At 54.6% G+C, this 25,595-nt stretch overlaps 8 protein-coding genes across 8 annotated transcripts; 3 read left to right on the top strand and 5 right to left on the bottom strand.

The window, feature by feature from the left end:
* Positions 1-159: 159 nt before the first annotated feature.
* On the bottom strand, positions 160-1,413 carry INS49_015349 (uncharacterized protein; the record flags this gene model as incomplete). Its single annotated transcript, XM_043176030.1, has 1 exon — positions 160-1,413. The coding sequence occupies one exon, from the start codon at positions 1,411-1,413 to the stop codon at positions 160-162; it is 1,254 nt and encodes a 417-aa protein (XP_043019485.1).
* Positions 1,414-2,560: 1,147 nt separating this feature from the next.
* On the bottom strand, positions 2,561-4,873 carry INS49_015348 (uncharacterized protein; the record flags this gene model as incomplete). Its single annotated transcript, XM_043176029.1, has 1 exon — positions 2,561-4,873. One exon carries the CDS (start codon positions 4,871-4,873, stop codon positions 2,561-2,563), a length of 2,313 nt encoding a protein of 770 aa, XP_043019484.1.
* Positions 4,874-6,914: 2,041 nt separating this feature from the next.
* On the top strand, positions 6,915-7,820 carry INS49_015347 (uncharacterized protein; the record flags this gene model as incomplete). Its single annotated transcript, XM_043176028.1, has 1 exon — positions 6,915-7,820. The coding sequence occupies one exon, from the start codon at positions 6,915-6,917 to the stop codon at positions 7,818-7,820; it is 906 nt and encodes a 301-aa protein (XP_043019483.1).
* A 795-nt stretch (positions 7,821-8,615) lies between these two features.
* On the bottom strand, positions 8,616-10,079 carry INS49_015346 (uncharacterized protein; the record flags this gene model as incomplete). Its single annotated transcript, XM_043176027.1, has 3 exons — positions 8,616-9,350; positions 9,413-9,525; positions 9,611-10,079. The coding sequence occupies 3 exons, from the start codon at positions 10,077-10,079 to the stop codon at positions 8,616-8,618; spliced, it is 1,317 nt and encodes a 438-aa protein (XP_043019482.1).
* A 3,680-nt stretch (positions 10,080-13,759) lies between these two features.
* INS49_015345 (uncharacterized protein) lies at positions 13,760-14,785 on the bottom strand (the record flags this gene model as incomplete). Its single annotated transcript, XM_043176026.1, has 1 exon — positions 13,760-14,785. The coding sequence occupies one exon, from the start codon at positions 14,783-14,785 to the stop codon at positions 13,760-13,762; it is 1,026 nt and encodes a 341-aa protein (XP_043019481.1).
* Positions 14,786-16,417: 1,632 nt separating this feature from the next.
* Positions 16,418-17,488, top strand: INS49_015344 (uncharacterized protein; the record flags this gene model as incomplete). The annotated part of the gene is made up of 2 exons (XM_043176025.1): positions 16,418-16,874; positions 16,941-17,488. 2 exons carry the CDS (start codon positions 16,418-16,420, stop codon positions 17,486-17,488), a joined length of 1,005 nt encoding a protein of 334 aa, XP_043019480.1.
* Positions 17,489-17,954: 466 nt separating this feature from the next.
* On the bottom strand, positions 17,955-21,487 carry INS49_015343 (uncharacterized protein; the record flags this gene model as incomplete). Its single annotated transcript, XM_043176024.1, has 2 exons — positions 17,955-20,555; positions 20,690-21,487. 2 exons carry the CDS (start codon positions 21,485-21,487, stop codon positions 17,955-17,957), a joined length of 3,399 nt encoding a protein of 1,132 aa, XP_043019479.1.
* Positions 21,488-23,593: 2,106 nt separating this feature from the next.
* INS49_015342 (uncharacterized protein) lies at positions 23,594-25,136 on the top strand (the record flags this gene model as incomplete). Its single annotated transcript, XM_043176023.1, has 3 exons — positions 23,594-23,879; positions 23,945-24,707; positions 24,758-25,136. 3 exons carry the CDS (start codon positions 23,594-23,596, stop codon positions 25,134-25,136), a joined length of 1,428 nt encoding a protein of 475 aa, XP_043019478.1.
* Between the last annotated feature and the right edge of the window lie 459 nt (positions 25,137-25,595).

Here is a 25,595-nt window from a genome sequence, read left to right as displayed (position 1 = left end):
AGAAGGGACTAATGAGAAGCGAGTCTGCTTCATTAATTCTATCTATTAATTCTTTTGAGAGAAGTGTTCAGAAAGCCAGCGCAACCACCATCCACACCATCCTGACTGCTATCAACGCAGCTCTAAGGTCGCCATATGTACGATAGAACCCCAAGGCACTCACTGAGGCGGCCCAGCCCCAAAGAAGCTCTTCATCAGATCCGCCAGCGCCTGCGCCCCGTCCTCGGCAAACATCATCTCGCGGTTCCGCCACGACTCCTCGGCCTTCTCCTGCGCGCGCGCAAACATGCCCTCCTCGAACTCCCTCAGCAGCGGGGCCAGAGCGGGCCCGAACTCCCGCCCGTCCTCCCCGCGCGCAGCCCACGCCTGAGACACAGCCGCGGCGAGGTCTAGCGCGTCCCACATGGCCAGGTTGACGCCCTCGCCCGCGAACGGCGTCATCAGGTGCGCCGCGTCCCCGATGAGCGTGGCGCCGGGCTTGGCCTCCCACCTGTGGCCGACCGGCAGCATGGACAGGGGCTTGACCTGGATGGGAGCCTCAGACTCGTGCTCGTCGAAGGCTGCCGCGATGAGCTCTTTCAGCACCGGGTCCCAGTCCCCGTAGCTGCTTTCGTCGCTGAGCAAGTGTGCTTTCAGCTCCGGGGCGGAGAGCCGCGAGAGCGACTCGGTCATTGCACCCTCGTCGCCGCCGAGCGCGTTCGTCATCACGTAGATCTGCGCTGAGCCCTGTGCTGCGCGGTGACTGTCCAGGCCGTGCTTGTTGCCGAGAGCTAGGAAGGAGCCCTTACCCACCAGGGATGCCAGGTGCGGGTAGCGCGTCGTGATGTCCCTGACGAGCAGGGTGACGTACTGCAGCCCGCTCGACTGTGGTTTCACGTCGCTGAGAATGGGTCGGATCTTGGACCACGCTCCGTCTGCCCCGATGACGAGGTCATAGGTCTCAGATACAGTGGTGCCGGCGTCTGACGACGGGCTGAGCCTCAGAGTCACTTCTCCGGTCGTGGGATCCCGCTCTGCCGAGACTAGTTTGGTGCCGTACTTGATCGAGTTCTCTGGGATCTTGGACAGGAACAGCTTCATAATGTTGTGCCTGGAGATCTCCGGCCGATCGGCTGCTCCGCCGTCGTCCGAGTGTAAGATGTTGCCATGCTTGTCTGCAACTATCATCGACTCCTCGCAGTCTCCTGTGAGAGGCAGGAATTTCTCGTAAAGTCCGCATGCGCGGATAGCTGCGAGACCTGATTCCTCATGCAGGTCGAGCATCCCTGATGGCTCAGCGAGCTCTTCCTCTGTTGGACGCGGCCGAAGTTCGTAAATAGTGAAAGGGATGTTGCGCTGGTGCAGCAAGGCACCGAGGGTAAGTCCAGCGGGACCTCCACCGATGATTGCTATCTTTGGTTGCGTTGGAGACATTATGTGTAGTTATTATGCGGATTGGTTTCGAATTCTAATATGTGTTGTGCAGTGTCCTAGTGAAGGAAGGGGATTTGAAGATGATAGAGCACAGAGGCCAGAATATGTCTATAACCATAGGAAGTGTCTTGGCTTATATAGTTGGACATCCAACACGAGCATGTGTCTACAGTTCTGCTTACTTGCAGACGGGATCAAACTTGCCCGCAATCTATCCGGCTCTAGATCCTGACCCACGAGGCCGGCGTAATAAGCGCCAGACAGCCTTTGTGGAACTGGGAGAATTCGGGAGATTCGGAGGATTCGGCGCATCGGGTGCTTGGGGCTGCTTAAAGGGGAGGATTCAAGTGCACTCGGTCACGAGCTAAGCAGCCGCTACCCGCCAGGAGCCGCTGACAAAGGTGCCACCTTACACTCTAGCTGCTGAGAAGGAGGGCCAGGGGTTTTCACTTTGGGCTATTCAGACGAGGCCGTGCCACAAGTCCTCGGTCTCTTCACCTCTTGGTAACCAACTACAACAAGTGCACCTAAATCCGTAGGGCCTTGTGGTCGGGCGCTCTCTTGTTGACACAGACATCTACGTTATCGGTTCCTAATCATTAGTCATTGATACATTTTTGTAGTGTCGGCGTCGCGCCGGAAGCTGCGAAAACGCTGATCATGAAAGAGCTTCTAAAGTCGCAGAATGATGGCGGTCACACGTGCAGCCAGGCTCGTACACCATCAAGCTTGAGCTTCGCCAGACCTCGCAACCTTTTTTTTTTTTCAGGCTCCAGAAAGTGCTGCTTCGACAAGACAGGGGCTTTTCCCACAGAAATCAGATCTCAGATCTGGAGCCGCAGATCCTGCATCCATGGGATGCTGGAACGGTGGCATGTGTTTTCGATCGGCCTTCTGGACAGTACGCGCGAATGGAGGACTGGTGTGTACTGTCATTCCCGCCCGCTTGTGGTACATTGAGTCCCAGACAAGATCTGTGTCGAGTCCGGCAAAAGGACTTGCCCGCCACAGGCTCGTGTGTTTATCCAGGCTGCTGAGCTGGGATGTGATCTGGCCCTTCTGGGGCCCTTCTGGGGCCCTGCTGGGGTCCGAAATTCGACAGCGCAATCCCAATTTGATCGTAAATGTTTGCCATAAACTCCAAAGTTCAACGTCGGCGGCCGGACAAGGCATCTCTCATGATCTGAAAGCCGTTTTCCATGACGCTGACCCGGTGACACAATGAGTCAATGACAGCCGAAACATCGTTTTGTTTGCCGTCTTGTACGGTGTTCCCGTTCGTGTGAAACAGCTGATCGGGCCTGTTGCGGCGCTCGGTCGCAAACATCTCGTACATATCATCGAGCCTTGTCATCCTGTTGGACAGGCTGTCAATCATGCCTGTGACAGAAGCGAGGGCGTCTTCGCCTCGGCCCATTGATTGGCTTGCGACGGCTTGCTGCTGGGACAAGGAGTTGAACTCGGCTCTCAGGGCTTCCACGTCATCGCTTCTTGCCAGGCCGAGGAGCAGGCTCTTCAACGATTCGAGAGACTGAGACACTTCATCGATGCGGGACGACTGGTCGTGCAACGTGAGAGCATCTTGGGACACCTCCATGTCATCAAGGCGCTTCGATACTTCAGTTCCGTGTTCTTCGGTATTTGCGATTCTGGTCTGCATCTCGGCAACACCATCAGAGATGGCCTTGATGAAAGGCAGACTGCCCACATCGCCAAGCCCTTTTGAAAGCTCTTCGACCTTGTCTTGTATTTCCGCAGACCTGCCTTGCATCGCGGTGAGTCTGCAATCAAGCATCTTGAGGTCGTTGATCTGTTTTTGCTCCACCGTAGACACCCTTAACTCGAATTGAGATATGTCGTCGGCTTTATCAAGCCGATCCTCGAGGGACGAAATCCTAGCATTGCGTACAGTAGCCTGAACTTCGAGAGCTACCACTCTATCGGTCATACCGTGGACCGCTTGACCTTGCCTCTCCATTGCTTCCTCGATAGCTCTCAGCCTCGTAGATGTGACTTGTTCATTTTGCCCCTTGGCGCAATCAGTTACTGAAGCGGCCGTTTTGACTTTCTGAGCCGCAATATCTGCCTTCATCTCTCGGACGTTTTTGTGAAGGTCGTTGAAGAAGATACTCTTAGCTTCAAGAGACTTTATTCTGATATGCATCTCTGAGACCTCTTCCTTAAGGGCTGCTGGCGCTCCCTCATCTGCTGTTTTGGTCTCAGCAGTCGCGACTCCCGCCTGATCATTGGCCGGCCGTGCCTGTATTGCTCCGTTCTTCTGTAGCGAGGAGATGGTGGCTTGCATTCTCTGCGCAGCCTGATCGCTGAGTTCAAGCTGTTTCTCCAACTGCTTCAGCCTTTCGGCTTGGGTGCCGAACCTTTTAACCATCTCTTGCATCTCTCGGATGAGCTTGTCGTTGACTGATGACTGGGCGTCCGCCGCTGCAGAGATCTTCTCGAAAGTTGCGAACCTGGCCTGGAGGGATCTGATGGCATCGTCCCTGTCCTTTTGAGCCCTCGCGGCCTCCAGTCTCTCCTTTTCAAAAGAGTCCACACGGTCCTGAAGCTCGATATTGGACTGTGCAAGCGCCTCGTACTCGTCCGCTTCGGACCAGTGGTGGTCTTGGTGACCGGGTGAGTTGCGATTGTCCTTTTGAGCTTGACCACGGATTTTCAACTCGAAGTAGGGCTCTTCCTGACCTGTCCGGAGGACTTGATCATTTTGATACTGGCGGCCATTGGTGCTAAGCGTCGTCTCATGAGGCTCTGGTTTATGGTGGCTCGAAGGCTGAGATCCAACAGCCAAACATTGACTTCGAGTTCTTCCAGGCGGGGAGTCATATCCCGGCTCGTCTGTGCTCCTCGAAACTGCCCTTCTCTTTGCATTCGGCGTCCCTTGCGAAGTACTCGGCGATGGCGAGCGCTTTCGAAGAGCACGAGGAGCTGATGGAGGGTCCATGGCTGGCCCTTTTGAGAGAACGCTTGCAAGATCCCCATTTCTCCCCTTTTCTTTCCGGAAGAAGTCATCAACTGCCGCGAAGACTCCGCTGTCCGATGCCGGCGTTGGTTGTTTCTGCTCGCTGAGAAATGAGGTCCATTTATCTGCCCACTGCGTAGTCTCAGTCAACAACGGGGCAGTGTCGTGGGCGGTGGGAAAGTTGCTGCGATAGATGGCACGGGCCACGACAAAGACGTCGACTACAGATTTGGTGACATCGTGCCCCACGCCAAAGACACGAGAGATGGCAAGCCAGAACATGGCAGAACCATGGAAGTCTCTCAGAAAGTAACAAGCCTTGAGGAGCAGGGTGATGTTATTTCCGTACCGGACCTCGGCCAGCTTGCGTTCGCGGGCATTGTGCTCGTAGGCTGCCAAACGCACCTGAACAGGCGGATCATGTTCATTTGTGAAGGTTCTTCTAAGCCAGGCACTGCTGAATTGGAGGGTTGCAAATTCCATTGCAAGTTGTGTCTGGCGATCAAAGCCAGGGAGAAACATGGGCTGTCTCTTGGCTGCGGCCGCCGCCGCAGCTGGATGGGCCATGTGTGACAACGTGAGGGAGAACCCGGCTGTTAGATGGGTTGTTTGCCTTGATTTAGTTTGCTGATGCGAACGGAGGGTACCAGCATGTGGGCCGATACTTGAGGTGGTGGCTCGTGCCACAGAGAAACAAACACCTGCTCCTGTGCCTACATGTGCAGGACACAGCAGTGTGCTGCTGAGCAGTCACAACAGTTAGGGCAAAGTAAGACGGCCCAATAGCAAGAGTCAGTGAGATGGAAGAGCTCAGTCCCTCGACGAACAGGACTGCACGTGTTTCAGGAGCGAGACGGGATACCTGTAAATGATGATGGTGAGCAAGCTGTAACTAAACAGGTGTTGGTGTGATGAAAAGGGGGACCAGAATTTAAATGCCGTTGATGTGGAACCCTGGTATCCCCGCTGCTCGGGATGATGAATTCCGCCCTCCCCTGTAAAGACGATGTGATGATTTTTCTAGAGTTGGTTAGCGCCTCCACTAATCCCCCCGCCTTGAAATAACATCTTAAAAACCTCTTAAAGACTCCCAATTTAATTTACTCTCCCAGGGCTTATAATTATAAATTAAGAAAGGGCCGGCTAGGGCAAGGATGGATGATGCCGATAGGCACTGCCGAGTACTACTTAAGGCTTAACCCGGTACTCTTTATATTCCTTAAAAGAAGCGAGATGTGTTTTTTTAAAGTAGCTATGGGGCTTTGAAATGCCAAGATTAAAGAGTGGGATCGCTAACCATCTCTGGAAAAATCATCACATGGTCTTTACAGGGGAGGGCGGAATTCATCATCCCGCCCGCTGCTATCGATAAAATGCTGTGGTTCCGTAGCACAAGCCCTCCCTCCCATGAACAGGGGTCTGGAACAGAGGCAGGGTAGTCCACCGGCATGTGAAGTCTAGCTGTGAATAAATTTTACAGGTGGAGGAGGCAGCAGGTGGACATTTGAATTTGATGATTTGCCTCTCAATGAGACCTGGGAAATGGGCGACATCGTTAGTCACAATAAGCTCAATAAGTTGAACGCTGTTTGCGTTGGCTGCAACCCATATCGGAGCCGAGGGGCCGGAGTTCACGGACTCGATCTGCACTGTATGCACTCCGAGTGGCTTTGCTTCTTAACATGTTCCCAGGCAACTCTTACTCATTAACTTTGTCAGCACTATACTTAGCCTAGAGTTGGAAAAATTCTTGGGTGAATACAATCATCTGGTGCCTTGCAAGCAGACAAGGGACCATGGCCACGGATATTCCAGACACCATCCATAGATGATGCTGAAAAGGTTAATCATTCACAGCCTCGTTACTCCAAGGTATGTTGATACTTCTAGACCTCAGATAGGTCAGCACATAGTTTGCCAAGCTTGGGTCTGATAAACACCTTGCATACTGTCGTAGATATGTTTCTACATGTGCCTGAGAATTTGAGACAAATGTTACCCTGCCTCTTCCCTGGACCCAACATCCGGGGTGTTGTTCAATGGTGGTTCCCAACTACATCCCCGACAAGCTTCATGGATTTGACATAGCTATTAGTTTTCTTGCAGGTCTTGGGGACGCAGGCACGGGGCTTGAGTTTCTTGGGACAAGGGTCAGTGGCTACGATGGACAAGTCCACCACTGCACACATCCATCCTCTGGTCTGGGTGTGCTGCTTGCAGCCCTGCAGAGACGAGGACCCTGATGGCGCTAGTACTAGCGCCATCACAAGCAGCAAGGAACCCCTGCTCACATCCAGGGGAGCCATTGGGGTACCGCCGTGGCCTCGAAATCCTTTGCCATTCAGCTGCAGGATGACCGACAACTCTCAAGCCCCGACGTCATTCCCTCAGTCTGGGCAGCCAACCATCCTCACTAGAGTCACACTTGTTGACTGGGAGCAGGGCAACTTATTCCTAAGAGTCTGGGTTTGTCTTCCTCACTGCTCAATATTACTGACCTCGTGCTCACCGATTGAACTCCAGAATGGCCGACGGAAAGCCTGACGACATCCCCTCCGACCTCGTCAAAGTCGGTGCCCTGACCGATTCCCAAATTACCACCGCGACTGTTGCACCGACAATGGGGTCCTCCAAAGACGGCCAGTCCTCCTCTTCCGACCCTCCCCCTCCACTCCCCAAGAGCCTTGACCAGCCCACCCCGGCCGAAGACCTTGCCCTCGACAACTGGATCAAGAGAAACACCTCCTACCTCTCCACGATCCCCTGGCACAAGTACGCCAGCCTGCCCGTCCTCGCCTGGCTGTGGGGCTACTCCGACGCCGAGTTCCGCAACGAGTGCATCTCGACCTACGTCTTCTACACACGCGCGGTCGGCCGCAAGCTGACCGACGATGAGCGCGACGCGGTGCTCGAGCCTGTTGCGCGCTCCTCCGCAGCCGCAAGCTACGACCGCCCAATCGCGATGGGCCTGGGCTCGTGGCTCATGGCGCGCAGCTGGTCCAAGAGCGGGGCAAAGGAGACTGTCAGGAAGGCGGCTGAGGAAGCAGCAGCAGCCGCTGCTGGTGCACACCCCGCAATGGGAACTGGACTAGGCACAGGTACCGTCGGCGCGGACGGCCACATCACGCACTTTTCGACTCCCCAGCAGCACACGGGCACTGCAGGACGATTTGGCTTGGGCAACACAGGCAACAGGGGCAAAATGCTCAGCCAGCTGTTCAGAAGAGCCGGGAGGGCGTCCGTGCCCGGCATGCTGTGCTTCGTCGGCCTGCAGGTGTTCAGCGAGTCGTATCGCATGTACCTGAGCGACAACGAGACGTGGTCGATGCACCAAGATGTGCGCCTCATGGGTCTCGCCGACGACATGGAGAAGAACCTGACTAACAGGGTTGGCGATATAGAAGATCTGCTTCGCCGCAGGGGCTTCTAAATGCACGAAAGCAGGCTGGTGTGGAGCAAGCATGCAGGTATGGACCTGATGCCCATGGCAACTTGATCGAGTTGCATTGCCCACAAAAGGGTATTGGAGGCTTGGGGGAGGCTAGAGAGAGGAACTGAGTTGAAGATGGTGGAAACCTATTGATTTCAGCTTTGAATATGTACAAAGAGGGGGATACCACCACACGGGCATTTGTGTGTTTCAAGTGGCACATGCAGAGGAGATACCCAGCAGAACGGCCCAGCAAGGCGTCCAGGAAATTAATTTTGCAGATAAGAGGACATCTGGACAGCAGCAGGGGAGGGTCATAAACCCCCTTGTGATGCCCTGTACAGCAAACAAGTCACCAGGTACCAACAACTGCATTGTGATAATTGATGGGAGCAGCCGCCCAAATCGGGCTTGACAATTCTTTATTTTGTGCCAGCAGGCTCGGTGGCCGCGAATGTATCCATCCCCTTGGGCCAGGGTGAGTCCTCCGTAAAGCCATGAAATAGTTTCCCAGCCCCAACACATTCCCATGACCACGGCATATAGTATAATGGTCCTTATTCAGTCCCGCCTTCTGGGCAAAACGCCATTTCTCCCAAAGTCGTAAGCCATGTCATAAATAATCCCAAGCCAGAACGTTTGTCTAGGCCTCTTTCATCCAAAATTGCAACGCCAGATGCAGGTAAAATCAGAGAAAAGAATGAAAACTTCAAAGACGCCCGCCTATACAACGATGACCAGACAGACTACCACGTCAGGCCATCTTTAGATCGCAAGAAAAAAAAAAGGTGTACATTAGATGAAGTCCTTGCCCTGTGCCGGCCGGCCGTCTCCAAGGCTGTCGACCTGCCGCAGTGGGTACGACGGTGGTGATGTGTAGCCCGGCGGGCCGTACGAGTCGGAATGACTGAGGGCCATGCCGACATCGCCCGAGTTGTCGGCGCTGTGGTAGTATGTGTCCTGGTCGTAGTGGTTGTACGGCCCGTGTGGGCCGCCGCCGGGTGTTTGCGCCCCGCTGTACGTCCGGTTGGGCTCGGGCCGGTATGGCGCGTAGTTTTGTGGGGTTTGTGGTGGCTGTGGTACGCTGAAGGACTGCGTCGAGGGGTACGAGTGGTAGACGACTCCGGCGTCGACGCCGGTCGTGGGCATGGGGTCGTGGTTGCCGTTCGTGGCGGTGCCGCCCGTGGCGTAGCCGCTGTCGTTCCTCGTCAGGCCCAGGCGCTGGGCCTCCTTGTTGGCCTGCCTCTCTGCCTGCTCAGCGAGCAGCTGCTTCTTGTATTTGGCCATCTTGAACCAGATCCACACGCCCGCCAGCACCGTGACGACACCAGCGACGGCGAACAGGGCGTTCTTGACCGTCGCGCCGTCCTGCTCCTCCACCAGGAGCACGCCGAGGTAGACCAGGATGAGCTGCTTGGGCAGGGTCAGGAAGGTCGAGACGGCGAAGTGCCAGAACTTGACGTCGCAGGTTGAGAAGACGGCCGTGGACAAATGGGAGGGGATGATGGAGAAGCGGATTACGAAGACGATCTGGATGTCATGTTAGTCAAGTTGGAAGATCATTTGACTTGCAAAGGGGTGGATTATCGTACCCAGAATCCGCCATCACGGCATAACCTCGCCATGGCGCCGTACGTGAGATTCGTCCGCTCCATCTTCTCAGCCTTCCTTCGCAGGAACTTCTTGAAGGCGAACCATGTTCCGACTGCGCAAGATCGTTAGTTACCATATTCGCCCCCCCCCCCCCAGACAGGAAAATGTCCGGCGCGCGACAGGATAGATAGACTCACTCTCGCCAATAAATGTCCCCGCCGAGACGACGGCAAACCCTATCCACAGTCCGTACACAACACCGGCCAGCAGCGCGACGACCTCGTGGCCGAACAAGGGCGGGAACGAGATGATGAACAGGATGGCAACGAAGATGAGCCAGCCGGCGGGAATGTTGCGGACCTTCTCGGCAAAGGGCCGCAGTGCGTCGACGACCTCGTCGTGCTTGAGTGTTATGATGGCGGTGAGGATGCCGACAATTATCAGGATGATCCACATGGGGATGTACTTGGGCGCGAAGAAGACCCTTTTCCAGTTTATAGGCTGGTAGTTCGGCTCGAGGTCCTCCGGCCTGGTGTTGTCGGCCTCTGTCTTGCCCTTTTTTCGTTTTGGGTCGTTGGTGTTGCTGCTGGCTTCTGATGACGTCGAATTCCACATCCCCTGGCTCCCCATCTCGATGTCCTCGGTTCTATCCTTTCTGCCTCCCATGGCCGCATGTGTGGTGGTGTTGTGCTTTGGTGACGTCGGTAAGTCTGTTGGAATTGGATGCGCCTGCTTCTGCTTGCTTCTTCTTTCACCCCTCCGATTCTCAGTCCAAGCGGTGATGGTTCCTTCTCCCAAATCTTTCTCCAGTAGCGAAAGGCTGATTGCTGCTTAAATGGTCCGGTTTAAGAGTCCTAAACTAAAAGTCAAAGAATACGGCGAGTTTCAGGCGGGTCGCGCTGATACAGAACGATGTACGGAGTAGTGTAGATGTGTATGGTGACCAAAACTCAAAGGAAGGGCAAACGGGTCGGGTGGATGGCAGTAGGAGAAGAGACAATGTTAATTAGTCTAAATTTGGTACGCGAATACAAAGAAACAGGTGGTGGAGGGGGGTGGCAGTCGAGGATGGGAAGTCCCAAGAAACGGGCCCAGGGCGGCCTTGGGAGCGTGGAGCCTAATGATATTATGGTATGGGGGTCGGCTAGCGCAGGAATCCACAATATAGAGGTTGAAACCCTTTCCTTTGTGGGACCGCGCTGGGCAGAATGCAAGATGCAGAATCAATGAATGCAGACCAGACCAGACTGGCTACCAGGGGAATTCGAAGTGGACTGCCTCGAGAGTGGGTGGGAGCAGTAGTCTGCCGCCACCCCCAAGAAGGTGGGGTCTGGGAGGAAAGCAGATGGGACCTGAAACTCGAACTGGGCGAGACACGAGCCCCCAGGCACGACGGTTCTGGCTGGTGGCTGCAGGCGGCAGTAGCTAGTGTGCTGCACTGGGCTGAGTGGCAGGGTGTGGGGTCTGGCTGGCTGGGTTCCAGGTTGGCTTGGTTGGCTGGGCTGGGCTGGGAGAATGGCCGAGGAAAGAGGCAGGCAGTCCTTCTGGTAAGGCAGAGAGACCCCTGCTCCGCCACCTGCGTACAATGTGCCTGCCCCTGCAGCGCTTATTTCCCTCTTTTATTCGGCTTGGCAGCCGAACTGTCATTTCGTCCTCCTTTTCCCTCGACCAGGCGATTGGAGATGGGGATGGAGATTGCCAAGTAGAGAACCTAGCTGCCGGCACTGTCAATCGCAATCACTACCGTCGTCATTCTTGATCCCACAATTCACCATCCAACGGCCCGTGGGAGCACTGTATGTCTGCGTCTGCGTTTGTACAGTATGCGCACCAGCACACGCACCAGCACCTGCGCCAGGGCGATCCGATTGCGATCCGACGAGACGCGATACGATACGGTGCACTGCCCGCTGCCGTGTGTGCCACCTAACGATGGGGCGCTGACCCTCCCAGCAGCTCGTGTAAAACACCAGGAGCAGGCTGCTGTGACGGCAATGATGGTATCAGACGAAGTCGATTCGTGTGCCAGCACCGCCCGAGGGTTACTAGCTGGGCAGCTGGGCTGGCTGGATGGTCCGGGCCTACCAGGGCAGCCAGGGTGGTTGACAACGGATGGCTGAGATGCTGCGATGATCGTTGCAGGCCCAGCACTGCCACATCAAAGCGCCATCCCAATCCCGCAGATCAATGCAAATCAACCCTCAATCCCAGATTGGAAAGTTCTTGCTGCCACAATGCCACGGTGCTGCTGCCCGCGCCCTTGCCGCGCTGCTGCATTCCTGTGCCGTGCTACACTGGTCAGCCATGTTCACTATCTCGCCTTGCTCATCCACTCATCCACTCCCCTTTAGGGAATACGGGGAGCAGGGCACAGGGGGGCTCTTGCAGGCTGGCAGGACACATCCACACCTCGGCCAGATCTTGTGCTTTTACTGTACAATTGTGGTACTGCTTGGGTTTTTTGACAAGTGAGATGGCTTCCTGCGGACCGGAAACACGGCCTGGCTATACGTCTCCGACAGCCCAAGGCGGTTCGCTACCATCGCACGATGACGAGCCGTCGCTTCCAGCCATCGTCCTCCGTCCGCGAGACGCCCAGGTGGTCGCGGCCAAGCACGGAGATCGCTCCTGTAATCCCCGGGTTCCGTACAATTGCACGCGGGGGATGGACGATCCAGACCACTACTCATGAGGCCAAATCTACCGCGGCCCCTGAGTCGCTCAAGCAGGCCAAGCAATTGTCCGTCCACGGGGCTGTCGACTGGTAGTCAAGACAAGCTCTCCGCCCAGCCCTTCTGTGCTCCTGCGCCTGGTCTTGGCCTGCGCCGGAACGGTTCGTAAGCGCCTTGGCCCCCTGGCAATCCGTGAGGCAGACGCTCGACAGACAATCCGAACACGCGGCGTGCAAACCAGCATCGGCCCAGCATCACCTGGCAAACAAGCGCAACCCATTTTGCGGCCGGCGAGCTGACACAGCCAGCTAATGAACTAACATGTTCTCGTCTCACCGAAACAAAATCCGCACGAAGCAGCCTAGAATGTGCATCTATCGCGAAAGTCATCCCAACTCTCGGCCGTGGGAGCTCTCAGGCTTTTCTGCCAGCGCCCTGTGCCTGTGAAACCCAGTGGAAACTAGGCCGCCTCGGAGCCTTGGCGACCGGTAATGCTGCACAGCCTGGGCGACCCTACCAAACTTCTGTGCTTTCTCAGCGACAAGATCGAGCAGTTCCACAGCAAAGTGCCCTGACCCTGCAGGTCTGTCTATCAGCTAACTCATCTACGGATGAAAACATCATTGTGCCACCATCAAACCGTCCAAAGTATAGCTAGCTAGCCTTGACCACCACTGGAGCAGAGTCGCGAGGCGGAAGTGATCGGCTTTTCACCGGTGGAATGGTGCAAGTCCGGCGTCCCGACGGCGGCATCGTGCCGTCGACAGCATCCCATCGTTTCACATCAGATGCCCAGATGTCCAGCTCCAAACCGCTTGCGCACCCTGGATTGGGTCCGCATTTCTTTTTCCACGAAGCCTGGCCCAGGGCTGCCAGGCGAGTTCATGACTGCTCATGTATGTGAACAGACTCGGCACCCGCATGGCCACTCAGGCCACTGCCGGAGCAAAAAAAGCATCCTGTGCACAACGCACATACTACCGTCGTCGCCATCAGTCAACCTTGTGGGATTCTTACAGCCCCACCCTCAAGTGTCGCAGTTCGTCGCCGATCCCATCCTCTACATCCCGGCCCAATCAACGCAGGCGAGCGGCCAGAGCTGAGGCGCGACGACGGATGTCCACCTCCCTTGGATCGCGAGAGAGATTTGGCATGTTTTAAACCAGTCGTCACTCATTTATCTTCCAGACAGGTTGTTTCACGCAGATGGACCTCGAGTGAGGTTTGCCCCTACAGACTGACAGATTGCACCGGTATCTGAACGTGCATGACGCTGTGATGTCACCGGAAGCCAGTATCAAGGGAGGTCGTTGTCAGTGGGCCATGAACTCCGTAGTCCGTCTGCACGCCGAACATCACACCCCCGCAGATGTCACAGAGCCGGGCCGTGATGCAAGAACATGTTGATCTTATATCTGATCAGGGGCGCTGGACGCCCAGGCGCCACTCCGGACGGTGTGGCGCCGAGGTGACAGATGTGCCTCGACTACCAGGTCAGGTGCAGTAGCCTAAGTCAGTATGTGGGTTGCGGAGAGTCACTACACTTCAAACCCGCGTATTACAGTACTTCAGTGGGGCGTGGAGAACTGTCGTGATCGCCCTTTATCCTTGAACGACGTTGTATATTGCGCGCGAGATATCAAACCCACATTGATCCGACCAGACCACACGTCCTCACTGCGCCCTCCGCCCGATGAGCATCTTGACCTCCGGACACCACTCCTCGATGTTGGGCATCTTGGCCGCCTGCCACCTCTGCGGCTGGTGGTACCCCAGCGGCGTCTCGTAGTACATCGTCTCGACGGCAAAAGTCATGGCGGCCTCGACGGTGGGCAGCTCCGCGCCGGCCTTCATGAGCTCGGCGTAGAAGTACTGGTCCTCGAACTCGGCGCCCGACGTCGCAAAGTCGACGGAGCGCGTGACGTTGAGGAAGACGCGCGGGTTGCGCACGCTCAGCCCGCCGTTGAAGCCCTGCCCGTACTGCTCCGCGATCGGGGCGCCGACGAGGTCATACTTGAAGTAGTCCTCGACCCTCTCCTCGGACCGCGAGCACAGGATGCTGTCGCTCTGGAACAGCAGCACCCGCTTCGCGTCGACCACCTGCTCCCACACCCACGGCGACGTCAGGAACCGCGACACCGACCCCGAGTCGGCCAGCTTGGTCCCCTCGGGCAGGAATCGCACCTCGACGCGGCCCTCGTCCTGCAGCCGCTGGAAGGGGGCCGACAGCGGCTCCACCCAGTTGTCCCTGAGCGTGAAGAGCACCATCCCCCACGCCGGCCCGAGCACCGTCGCGAAGTGCAGCATCACCGGGATCAGGTTCGGGATCATGCTGCTCTCGATGATGACGGCCTTGGGGCGGTCGACTGCCGGTGGGGGCGGGCCCTGCTGTTGTTGCTGCTGTTGTTGATGCTGCGGCTTTCCATCGGACGCGGAGGAGCCGCCGCTGCTCCCGCCAATAGTGCTGCCAGCTATCGGCTGGTTCGGAGACACGCCGCCGGTGTCATCGACGAGGGCGGGTGGTGAGATGTCGGAGGCGGACCCATCGTCTCCCGCCGGAAAGAGATGCTGGAAGTCAGCCGCCGCGTGGATGCCGCCACCGTGCCTGAAAAAGGTGAAGTAGACGAGGACGACGAGGACGGCCACGAGTGCGTACGTGTACTCCTTGGAGCGGAGCCTGGACCAGGCCGGTGGAGACATGTTGTGGGGTGAGGCAGGCCGCGCCATCTCGAACGCAAGTCTGGGGCGATTTGCTTTGCTCGATCCGCCCCCGCTTCCGGGTGCGAAAGGAAAAAGGTAAAATAAAGGAAGAGACCAGATAAAGTTCTGACGCCCCTCTGCCGAGCCTGTGCGGCGGGTTTATTATTGTTAAATGAATGCCAACGCGTCCCCTGGGGAAAGATAACGTCTTGACTGGTGGGTCGCGGGTCTGTCGTCCTCCCTTGCCTTCTGCGCGCCAGCTGTTGTCGCTGGCTGCTGCAGGTCCCCGAGAGCTGAGGAAGGCAGACCTAGATGGGGGGCTCGGCTCAGTTTGGGCACACTGCTTGCTCCCTTCTTTCAGCTTCAGCAGTGAACGGTGCACCAGTGCTGAGACATGTTCTGGCTGGCACTACCTGAGCCGTTGAGCATGGGAGGGACGGACGAACCCCTTCTTTCAGCTGGCTTGCGTGGTCACCTAGACTGCCATGGCTGCTACGGCAGGGTTTTGGTCTATCTCGTCAAACAGACAATCTATTCGAAGCGATGCCGAGGGCTGACCCGGCTTTGCATGATCTAATCGATGCAACACATACAGGAATGTTAATGGTATGTGACAATCGACTGTCACTTGTGTGCAGCATTTCCCGTCCCCGTCCCGGGAGCTGTAGCTAGGGCTCGCCGTGCATCTCAGACACGGCTTCTTCTCAATATCACTCAAAGGCTTATCTTAGGTGCTGCAATGAGGCTATTATTCATCTACGCTCTTGACCACCATTTTCTTCTCTCCAACTTTTATTTCCTGTGATTTTGATGTCAGTCACTTCCTAGAACCTTGGATCGGGGAGCGTTCTCGGTCTAGCCAGCATGTGAACTGTTGGCAAGCTGTCCATCTTGCTGGTTACTGAGGCTTACGTCACAAATTGCGGGTTTGGTGTGTAATGAGCCTAGGGATCATGCCAAATGGTGATCTTTCATTGAGCTGAGGGGTTCTGCGCAAGAAGAGAGGAAAGAAGCTGTCAACGAGCTCGCGGGCCACTGAGGCAGGCGCGGCAGGGAGGCGCTCTGCGAAGACTTTAGCCCTAACCCTTGGGACACCCTCAATTCCTGCCACATTCAGGGGTTCAATTTCACATGATGGATCTCGTCAACCTTGCGATGCAAAACGTTTGTTGACTTTCTGTGACGAGTACTTACAAGTGAGTTGTCCGAGCCACATATATTCAAGGCTGTGGATAGGTGTTCCCGCAACACTACGCGCGTATGATCTTGTGAACTGGGCGGAATAGGCCCGCTGGTGGCTGTTTCCAAAGCAAGATTCAAAAGCAATATCCCCGCAGCAAATCCGGCCTTGGTTGCACCAACATTGCCTTGGGGCTAGATTTCTACCTCTCCTCTCTCTTCACAAGCAGTCCCTCCTTCATCTGTTGAGCAGAATTCGGTTTTTAGCTGGGGAAGCAGCCCCGTTTCGTTGCTGTGCACACTCTGGACGAGCTAATCGACAACATGTCGATACTTTACCAATGTGCGATCCCAAGATGTCCACCCTACACCATCACGCATCATTGGAGGCTTCTCGGGGCTGTGTCAACGAATGCACACCAGCCGGCGGTTCTGGTCCACCATGCTTTCACAATGCGCTCTGGATCACATCTCACTCATAGTCCGTTGGGTCGTCGATACTTCGCGTCAAGAAAGACAGCGAGGCCTTCGAAACGAGCGGAGGCCCTCACCGCCCTGGCCAGAGAGCGTTACAACCGCGATAAGCATTCATCGATCGGAATTGGCCCGTATTGGGCCGGCATTGCTGCTCTATACGCAGCCTTAATAGTGGTCTCTTGGGGTGGTACGACCTATTTCTGGTTGACGCACTCAGAAAAGACACCCGTCACAGGTCGTCGCCGCTTTGCGTACTACAGCGTGCCGCAATCTTCAAGCGAACCTCTCTCAGAGCAAGTCTTCTCAAAGATTGAGGAGTTTCAAAGTCTGATCAGGCCACAGTCTGAGAAGGTGAGGCAGGTTTTTATGGACATTGCAGTCGCCGCTGGGGTCGACGACCGTGAGTGGAAGGTCTACATCATCCCGGATCCTGGTCAGTTGTTTTGTACCTACAAGTCTGTTATCCATGTTACTCTCGCAAACTGACATACACGTCAAGAGGCCAACGCAGCAGTGTCGGACGAGATGTCGATGGTGATTATCTACAGTGGAATGCTCAAGCATATCAAGGCCAAAGATGATCTTGCAGTCGTCCTTGCGCACGAACTTGCACACGTAATCGCCAAACACGACGATGAAAGACATAGCCGAAAGATTATGGAGTATTATTATGGCATTCCATACACACCCGCCGGGATTGTTGGAGCCCTGTCGCTTTGTGCGGCTATGGTAGCCATTGAGTTCGTTGTTGGAGGCATTCTCTTGATACCTTTCGCCATTGGAGAAGCAATGCGTCTGTCTGCGTACCGCAAGCAGGAAAAAGAAGCGGATGCAATCGGATTGCTCCTAATGACTGAAGCCGGCTACAATCCATACGCGGCTCGAAGGGTTTGGGCGTCGGTAAAGGCGGAAGAGGATCAAGATTTCGCTGCAGCGGAGGCTCGCGCGAAGCAGACTTCGATCTCGAAGGCGACTGGAACGTCCGCGATAGTCAGGAGAATTCCCGAGCATGAAAGAACACACCCACTAGTGAGCAACACAATCTGACGCTTCGCCTCGTACGCAGCGGACACGGCTAACACTCACCCTCTCAGTCGGAATCGCGAGTGGAGGATCTGACACGCCTAGCCCCTCAGGCGCTTGCGATCGTGAAGGGCGATATGCGGGACCTCCAAAGAGGTCGAGCACCTGTCAATCAGATGCTGCGACAAGGTTGGGCAGACTTCAAGGCATCCAGGGATGGAAAACGAGGGCGAAGTCCTTCTACTGTGTAGTCCGAACAGGTTGAGTAACGACTCGTTGTGTGTTGGCTGTCTTCCTTGAATTGCAGAGTAAGGTATCTATGTTGACATAGCTATACAACCGTTGACAAGGTCGAATGACGTTGCACAGTACAGCACTACAACCAACAGGACTTAATCACGCGGACAAGGACAAGATGAAAATATTTGCTCAGTAGCTCTCCCACGCATTTCTGCGCCTACTTGTACGAAGCAGCCTAATTCCTTCCTTCCTAAGCACCACCGAAGACCAAAAGACTCTGGACACTGGTTCTGCCAAACCCACGTTGGCGCAACAGCTCCCGGCCACGGTGAACTGGGAACTCGGCCACTACCATGACGCTGACGTTCTCAGCGTGGACTCCAGCCTTTTCCAACAGCTCGAGCACTGCGCACAGGGTCTCACCCTTGGAGAGCACGTCATCCACCACAACCACTCTCGCCCCCGGGCCCTCGGGGACCTTGTCCAGCTCCAGCTCGATGCGCTCCTCTCGCGCGTCCTCGGATGCCGCAGAAGAGACATACGAGGGCTTCTTGGCGACGGAGACTGTGGGCGGAGGCAGCTTGCCAGCTTTGCGGATCGGCAACAGGGGCACCTTGACCTGTAGTGCCAGCGCCGACGCGAAGATAAGGCCGCCGGTCTCGCAGGAAGCGATCGAGTTGACCGTGGCCCAGCCGCCGACGAAGTGTGATTGCAGTAAGGAAGTGCAGAGGGTCAGCCCGCCGTACTCCTCTGCGATGCCGAGCACGTGGCGGAACTCGATGCCCTGGCGCGGGAAGTCAGGCACCGTGCCCACCATGTCGGCAAGATCCTGCAGGTCGTGATGCAAGAAGGGAAACAGGTGGTGTTTGGCGAACTCCTCTGCTGCCTCGCTTCCGGACATGTTGTTAATAAAAGTCAGACTGGGCCGGTAGGGCAAGACTGTGGTATCCGGCCAGCTGCTGTTGCCTTCACTGGTCTCGTTGCTGCCGTCACCGTTGTCGCGCCCTCCACGACTCCGTCGATTCTGGTCACTGGCTTGGACGTAGACCTCGAGCAGCCTGCTCTCCGGTACCAGATGTGAAAACGTCGCGAGTGGCGCCTCGTCTCTCATTCCGGTGATGAGAAGCACGTCCACGTCCCCGGCGATGCGTACCACATTCAAGAACTGCTCCTTGGGAAGATCAGGTCGCTCCCGCTCCTGGCTCTTGAAAAACGCCGTCAGGTCTGGCCGTTGTTGCTCCTTATAAGCACGGTCCCATAGGAGGCGACCCAGATCAGCACCCTTAGCTGCTGCGTATTCTCGCTTGGTCGCACTGCTGATGCTCACTACACGTGCGGTAAGTTGCTCGTGACAAGTGATTTTACGTCTGGTGAGCACCGAGACCCAGACGTCGGCACAGAAGTCCTTTCCCGCGCAGCTCTCGCCGGTGACAAGGATGATGATCTTTTGTCTTAGTGAAACCTCCGGCAGCGGGCAGGCGTATTCCAGCACTTCTTGCGGGTCCATGGTGCGTTTGAGAAAGGCTAGGTCTCGTCGAATTGGTCCAAAGGCCTTGGTCGCCAACACGGAGTCTCTGGGGTCCGGTCCAAGATCCGCTCCATAAACACCACGACATCCGCTCAAGGCCAATAAGTTTCCGGCGACGTCGTAAACCCATTGTGTGGCATACTGTGCGATTTCGGTGTCGTCTTCATCGCGGGGCCATACGCCGGTTATTACGCATGCGAAGTCCCAGTCTCGACAGCCGAAAGCGGTAGCGTCAGGGGCGACATCACAGATTGCTCCGCCTCCTTGCAATAGATGGAGGTAACAGAGTGGAGATGGGCGGTTCTCGATAGCTGCCAGCAGGTGGCCTGCGACCTCTGCCTCTCCGATGTGTTTCAGGAATACACACCGCTTGAACGATAAGGTCTTGCCGCCGCCATGTCCGCCGTGCATTCTAGACACGTACATCTCCGTGTCGAACAGATCGACAGCGTTCGTGGCCTTGAGATCGTCGCCAGGACCCCAAAAGAAGTCTAACTTCGCTGAGGCTTGTTCGAAGCTTGATGTAGTTTCTCCCGTTAGAGACTCGAACATTGTCACTCCCAGACGCAGCTTGCCGTCCTCCCAGTACAAATATGCATCCGCAGAAATGTTCCGGGGGAGCTCCTCGGCAATGAGACTGTCAAATTCGCTGAGCTTTCTCTGTCCTTTGAGACTGTCACTGAACTTGACGAGCCAATTCCGGGCACGGTAGGTGGGTGCCACGTAAGCCTGAAATATCACGCTGATAACGATTCCAAAGTTGGTTCCGGCGCCCTTGATTGCCCGTAGAAGTTCCGCGTCGTTCTCCGGTTTAATGGCTCCAGGGGGCTTGTGTTGGCTCGGTACATGGCCGACGCAGATGATCTGGCTGTAGTCCTTGACGCTTACCATCACGGCGCCTACAATGGCGTCGCATGAGAGCCCGTACATCCTGGCAAGATGTCCAATTCCGCCCTGTAGCCACATCCCAGCACCCACGCTCGGGCGGGCCCCCAAAGGCACCGTCAAGCCTTCCGCCATGGTTTTGCGGACGATGTCTCCTGTTTTACAACCGGTCTCGGCAACAACCAAGGGGCCGAATGTTGGATTCTTTCCGTCTTGGTCTCCCTTGACAATGTGTATCTGATTGAAGGCGCTCATGTCGACCGAGACGACGTTCGGCCAGAGACAGTGGCCGCTGTGACCACCACCGACGACAGTCAGGTTCAATTCGCATTCCAAAGCCCACCGGACAGCGAACTGTACGTCTTTGATCTCTTTTGGCTGGACTACCGGGAGGGGGATGGTGCAGGAGTGCCTCGCGGTTCTTGACTGTTCTGTGGCCTTCCGCCAGAGGAACCATGTCCGTCAGTTCCCGCAACCGGTTCGAACAAAGTGTGAATGCCACCATTAATTCTGGGGAGCTGAACAAGAGTTCCTGGCTGGGCTTCGTCGCGACGGCCTGAGTTGCGACATACTTTGCGCCATTCAGCGCGAATCGTGTTGCTCGCGTCCGTCTCTCCCTGCATGGAAAACCCCGTCACGAAAGAAGCGAACGAGTCCAGTTCTTCGTCGTCGTCTGTCACGCTGACGACTCCGGTCGGGAAGGATGCCGTTTGGTAGCACACCAGGTCCCCGAGGTGAAGGGCCCCGTTGTCGCGATGGAAAACCAAAATCAACCCTCCTTTATCTGGATGGTCCGGCGAGCCGGTAAGCATGTTCAGCGCCCGTTCGATGAACATGTGTTTGGGTTTCATGCCGTACATGCTGTGGCAGAAAATGATCGCGTCGTACTTCTCATCGTTGTGAAGCGAGGAGTCGTTGGTACTGGTAGTATCGCTTCCCTTCTTGTCACCCGCATCGAATTGCTGTCGACAAATGTCGGGCGGGCTCTTCAGATATGGAAAAGTAGCCTCCCCCTCTGGTTTTTGGCCAAGGGATTCTTCCAATCCTGCAGCAAGGAGGCTGTTGGGCTCAAATGCCTTGTACTTCTTGACCTTGTGTCTCAGATGGCGTGGGAGGTAACTGAGCAGGCTCGTTGCGCCTGGTCCGATTTCCAGAACTGACACTGCAGGGTGAGAGTCGAAAAGAGGGCCTAAAAGCCGGGATGAATAAGGAATGATGAAGTCTTCGTAGATAAGCCATCCCGCGCCCTGCTTTAGGATGTCAAGACCTGCGCTGTACTGGGAATCTGACAAGAGTGGCTTCGATGATGGCAGTGCTGCTTCCTCGGCAGCCTGCCTGAGGGCTCGCTTGAGGGAATCGAGGGTGGCCATTTCGATTCAGCTCAGGTCGGTTTGGTCCAGAAAAAAAGTAGATGTCTGGCTTCAGAATCGAAAGGTGGCGATGAACGAGGTCAATGATCATCAATCGATAGAGTAGAGAAATGGTAAAATATTTATTTGTGTGCTACTTGTGCAGAGCAAGTCAGGAAGGACCTTAGCTGCAGAGCCGCTATTCGAAGTTCCAATGCTGTGGGCCTCAGGCAGGGAGATTCAAGAAAGGTGCAGACATAGTGAGCATGATGTCAGCAAACATCTCTTTGTTGATCAGGCAATCGCAGTTGAAGTGGAACCAGAATGTCTCTGCTGCCTTTCTCCTTAGAACATCTCAGTATTTCGTCCTCTGGTACGACCTTTTCCGGTCTCGACATGAGAATATGTGCTGCACTGATACCAGCTAGCCCAATGGTTAGGTCTCGTTGCTTTTCTTAGAAACTATGATCGTGAAAGACATGGCTTTTATACAGGGCAGCAACATTATGTACAATACCTCAAAGAGTCCAAGTAGGTGCTAGCATCCAACAGAAACACTTATCAGCTCCATAAAGGGCAACATAGAGCAGAAGGATAACAGCGATTGAGACATATTGTCCTGATAAGGCGATCTGCCTATAAGAGTAAAAATGGGCAAAGAAGTGATAAGGCAAGGCCGAGTAGTACGATCGCTCTCCTGGAAGTGGCACAGCCTATTCTTATAGTTAGCTGAATGAGATCATGTGTTAGGCTCCTAGTTGATGTGTGTGACAGACGACTTATCCATAGCGTGAACGTTTGGTGGTACAGAACACTTGCTTTGCCGCAGCAACAATATACTACTATCAGAGCATGTAGCCTGGCGACGAATATGGCCTGACTCTGAGAAAGGCCCCAAAATAAATGTTGGCCCCTGAGGAAATACGCGGACGGCTTAGCTAATGTGACAACATCCTGCGAGACAAGGTTGAACGATCCGGCCTCCTGTTTAATGGATCATGATAAACAATGTAAAGGCATCACGCCATGTATTGGCTTACCCATAAGAACATCGTACAAATTGATTTCGATCATTCTAAATGGAATGCACTTCAGCCTCAGGATTGGTCTGCGATTGGAAAGCAGGGTCGTAATACTAGGTCGCATGTGCAGTTATCGGAGGTGGTACCGGTTGAACGGCAAGGACGGCAAGGACGGCAAGGACGGAAAAGCAAATGCCTATAGTTACAGGCATAATCAGGCGGAGCAGTGTATCCTCACTTCTAGTCCTCCCACAAATCTTCACACTGAGCAACGAGAGTGTTGGCTGCGTCCCCCAGTATCTCTACAATCAGATAGGAGTATTGAAGAAGGAGCCAATGCGAGGAATTCCAAACGTATCTATCCTCATATTCAAACGGAACCCTATTGCGCATGAAGGTTGATGATAAAGTCTATTTTGGACATCATAATTCGACATGGGTGACAGGCTTTGGAAAGTCCAAGCCTTGGCCGCCATTGTGGTGCCAGACAGCCCAGACCCAAGCGCTGTGGTCAGCCTGGGCGGTTGTCTTGGAGGTGGAGAAGTCGTTCATCCCGAGTGTACTCGGAGACAGGTCTTGGCAAACACACCACAGTGAAAACAACGTGCCGGGAGGGAAAGAAAGAACGGCCACTGCCATTTTAACTGGTAGGATATGGTAAGACTAGACCGCTGGGAACGAGGCCAAGGACGGAGTTGGAGGGTACGAGTGGTAGAACCCACTTGGCGATGGGCTCTGGCAGGGCTCAATTTGGAAGCTGAGATTGGTGGCGATATCTCGCCCAGCCTTGGGAAACATCCTCAAGCTTGAGGCGGGCCGTTGGCTTCACTTGGCTCGTCTTTCATCCACTCAGTTTCAGGCGATGCTTCTTATCGATGTCTACGACGGTTGGCGCCTAGCTTCCTACCGGAATTCTGATTGTGAGAGGGGATATCGGTTAACACCGGTGTTGCACAGGGCCGCCAACTTTGTTCAGATAAGACCTGGACCCGAGCATATCATGAGTTCATAGTTGATATGAATTCTCTTGTCCCCGCTTGATTCCTTTTAGCTGGTCTCGTTGCGTTCTGCTAGAACACGCAATTCAACAGCTCGCATCCAAGAGATGGGCAAAGAAATCGAGACTGGAGAAACGCGTGAGACCTGGCGTACAGACTCATCACGTTCAGTCGACATCCAAGATGTCTCAGCAACCCCAATAGTCGAGCCCAAGAAACCATGGTGGCACCCGATCAAAGAGCCTGGATCAGCCGCTCAAATTGTCATCTCTGCGTTGGTCGCCATCGCCATCGGCCTCGCTGTGACCAGCACCGTCGACTCTGTGCCCGAGGCTTGCACTGAGATTCTCGGCATCCCAGGGACGACCTGGCTTCGAGCGTTGAGGGCGACTGGTAAGTCAAAATCCATCTAGGCAACAAGACCGTTTCTGTCACATGAGCTGATAAACGCCGTGCAGTCCTGCCTCTGATCATCACCTCCCTCATCCTCGCAATTCAGTCACTCCGTGACCTGGGCAGCGGCAATGGCGCTCTCATTGCGAAGTGGACACTGGGTTACTATATCGTCACTACCATTATTGCTATTGTTTTTTCCATCTTAACTGTTTCTCTCGGCTGGTCGCGCCTCATGGTACCAGTTCAAGGCGAAGACAGAGAAGAGAGTGACCCAGATGGGGAAAAGGTCCAGCCTCACGAGGCTGTGGTCCTCTTGTTCGAGACATTGATACCACAGAACATCTTCAATGCCTTGGCCGAAGACACCTTGCTGAGCGTGATGGTGGTTAGTATCATCGTGGGCTACCTCCTCAATCGCGACAGCCCTATCCTCAGGGTTGTCAAGGAGATTGAAGAGATGGTTATCAAGATCATCATATTTCTCATCAAGCTCGCCCCGATCGGTGTCTTCTTCCTCATCCTCCCCAACATGTTCCAGCTGGACATCTCGGAGATTGGGCAGAACCTTGGAGTGTTGATTGGGGCCGCACTGTCGGGCATGTTTATCCACATGTTTTTCACGCTGGCAATCATTTTTGCGGTGTTGGTGAGGGAAAAGCCTTACACCTTCTTCCTGCGTATCTCGCCAGCTTGGATGACCGCTTGGGGTTCTGCGAGCTCGGCTGCTACGCTGCCCGTCACCATGCGGACGACGATGGCGCAGGGGGTTCCGGTTACTGTGACCAAGTTCGCAGTACCAGTTGGATGCCTTGTCAACATGGATGGGTGAGTTTCCCTTTGAACAACCTTATGTTCCACCAACTTATCTAGCATAGAACCGCCATCTATTTCCCTGTTGTGGTGACGTTCATGGCTGCTACTCAGGGAATGTCCCTTGACGCAGCGCAGTATGTGATAATAATGTTGCTCTCTACGCTGGCAACGATCGGGGCGTCGCCAATTCCGAGTTCTTCACTCGTGCTCACGGTGATGATCTGTGAGGCTGTGAACATTCCCATCACTGGGATGTATGCCGTCGTCGTGGCTATTGACTGGTTTTTGGACCGTTTCAGGACTGCTGTCAACGTTTCTGGGGATTGCTTCGCGGCCGAGGTGGTTGCGAAAATGACTGGTATCAAAGACGGCGACTACGAATATGATGAGGATGTAGTTGAAGATGCTGCAGTGAGGAGGGATGGGAATGAACAAGTTTGAAGTTCTTGGAACAGTAACTATCTCAAACCTTAGCTGAAGCCTTTATCGATCTTGATACGGCAGTGGTGGTGGACTTGATGAAGCAATGAAGCAAACGATAGTTAATTGTTGTGTTTTGAGGAGAGAAATCTCCCCGCTATTAAACGCTTAAAAGGAGCCTATTTATAGGCTAACGCTAGCGTATAGGCATATAACCCTCATACCTTTCAATACACCCCTTATCGTAAATATTATCATTTTAATAATAATAAGAGATATTCCGTTTTAATAGCTAAAAATATAATTTAAATATTTCATTATAATTTATATTAAGATTATTATATAAATATTATTTAATATTTATATATTTTACTTATATTATTTTTAATTAACTATTTAAATGCCTTTTTAATAATATAAATTTTATATTTATCTTAATCTTAATTTTATATAAGTTTCTTTAAGAATAGGGCGAGGTAA

The sequence above is a fragment of the Diaporthe citri genome, assembly GCF_014595645.1.
Source record: "Diaporthe citri strain NFHF-8-4 chromosome Unknown scaffold_9, whole genome shotgun sequence".
Classification (NCBI taxonomy): domain Eukaryota; kingdom Fungi; phylum Ascomycota; class Sordariomycetes; order Diaporthales; family Diaporthaceae; genus Diaporthe; species Diaporthe citri.
The sequence above is the reverse complement of the archived record's forward strand: the minus strand, read 5'-3'. Positions and strand labels throughout refer to the sequence as shown.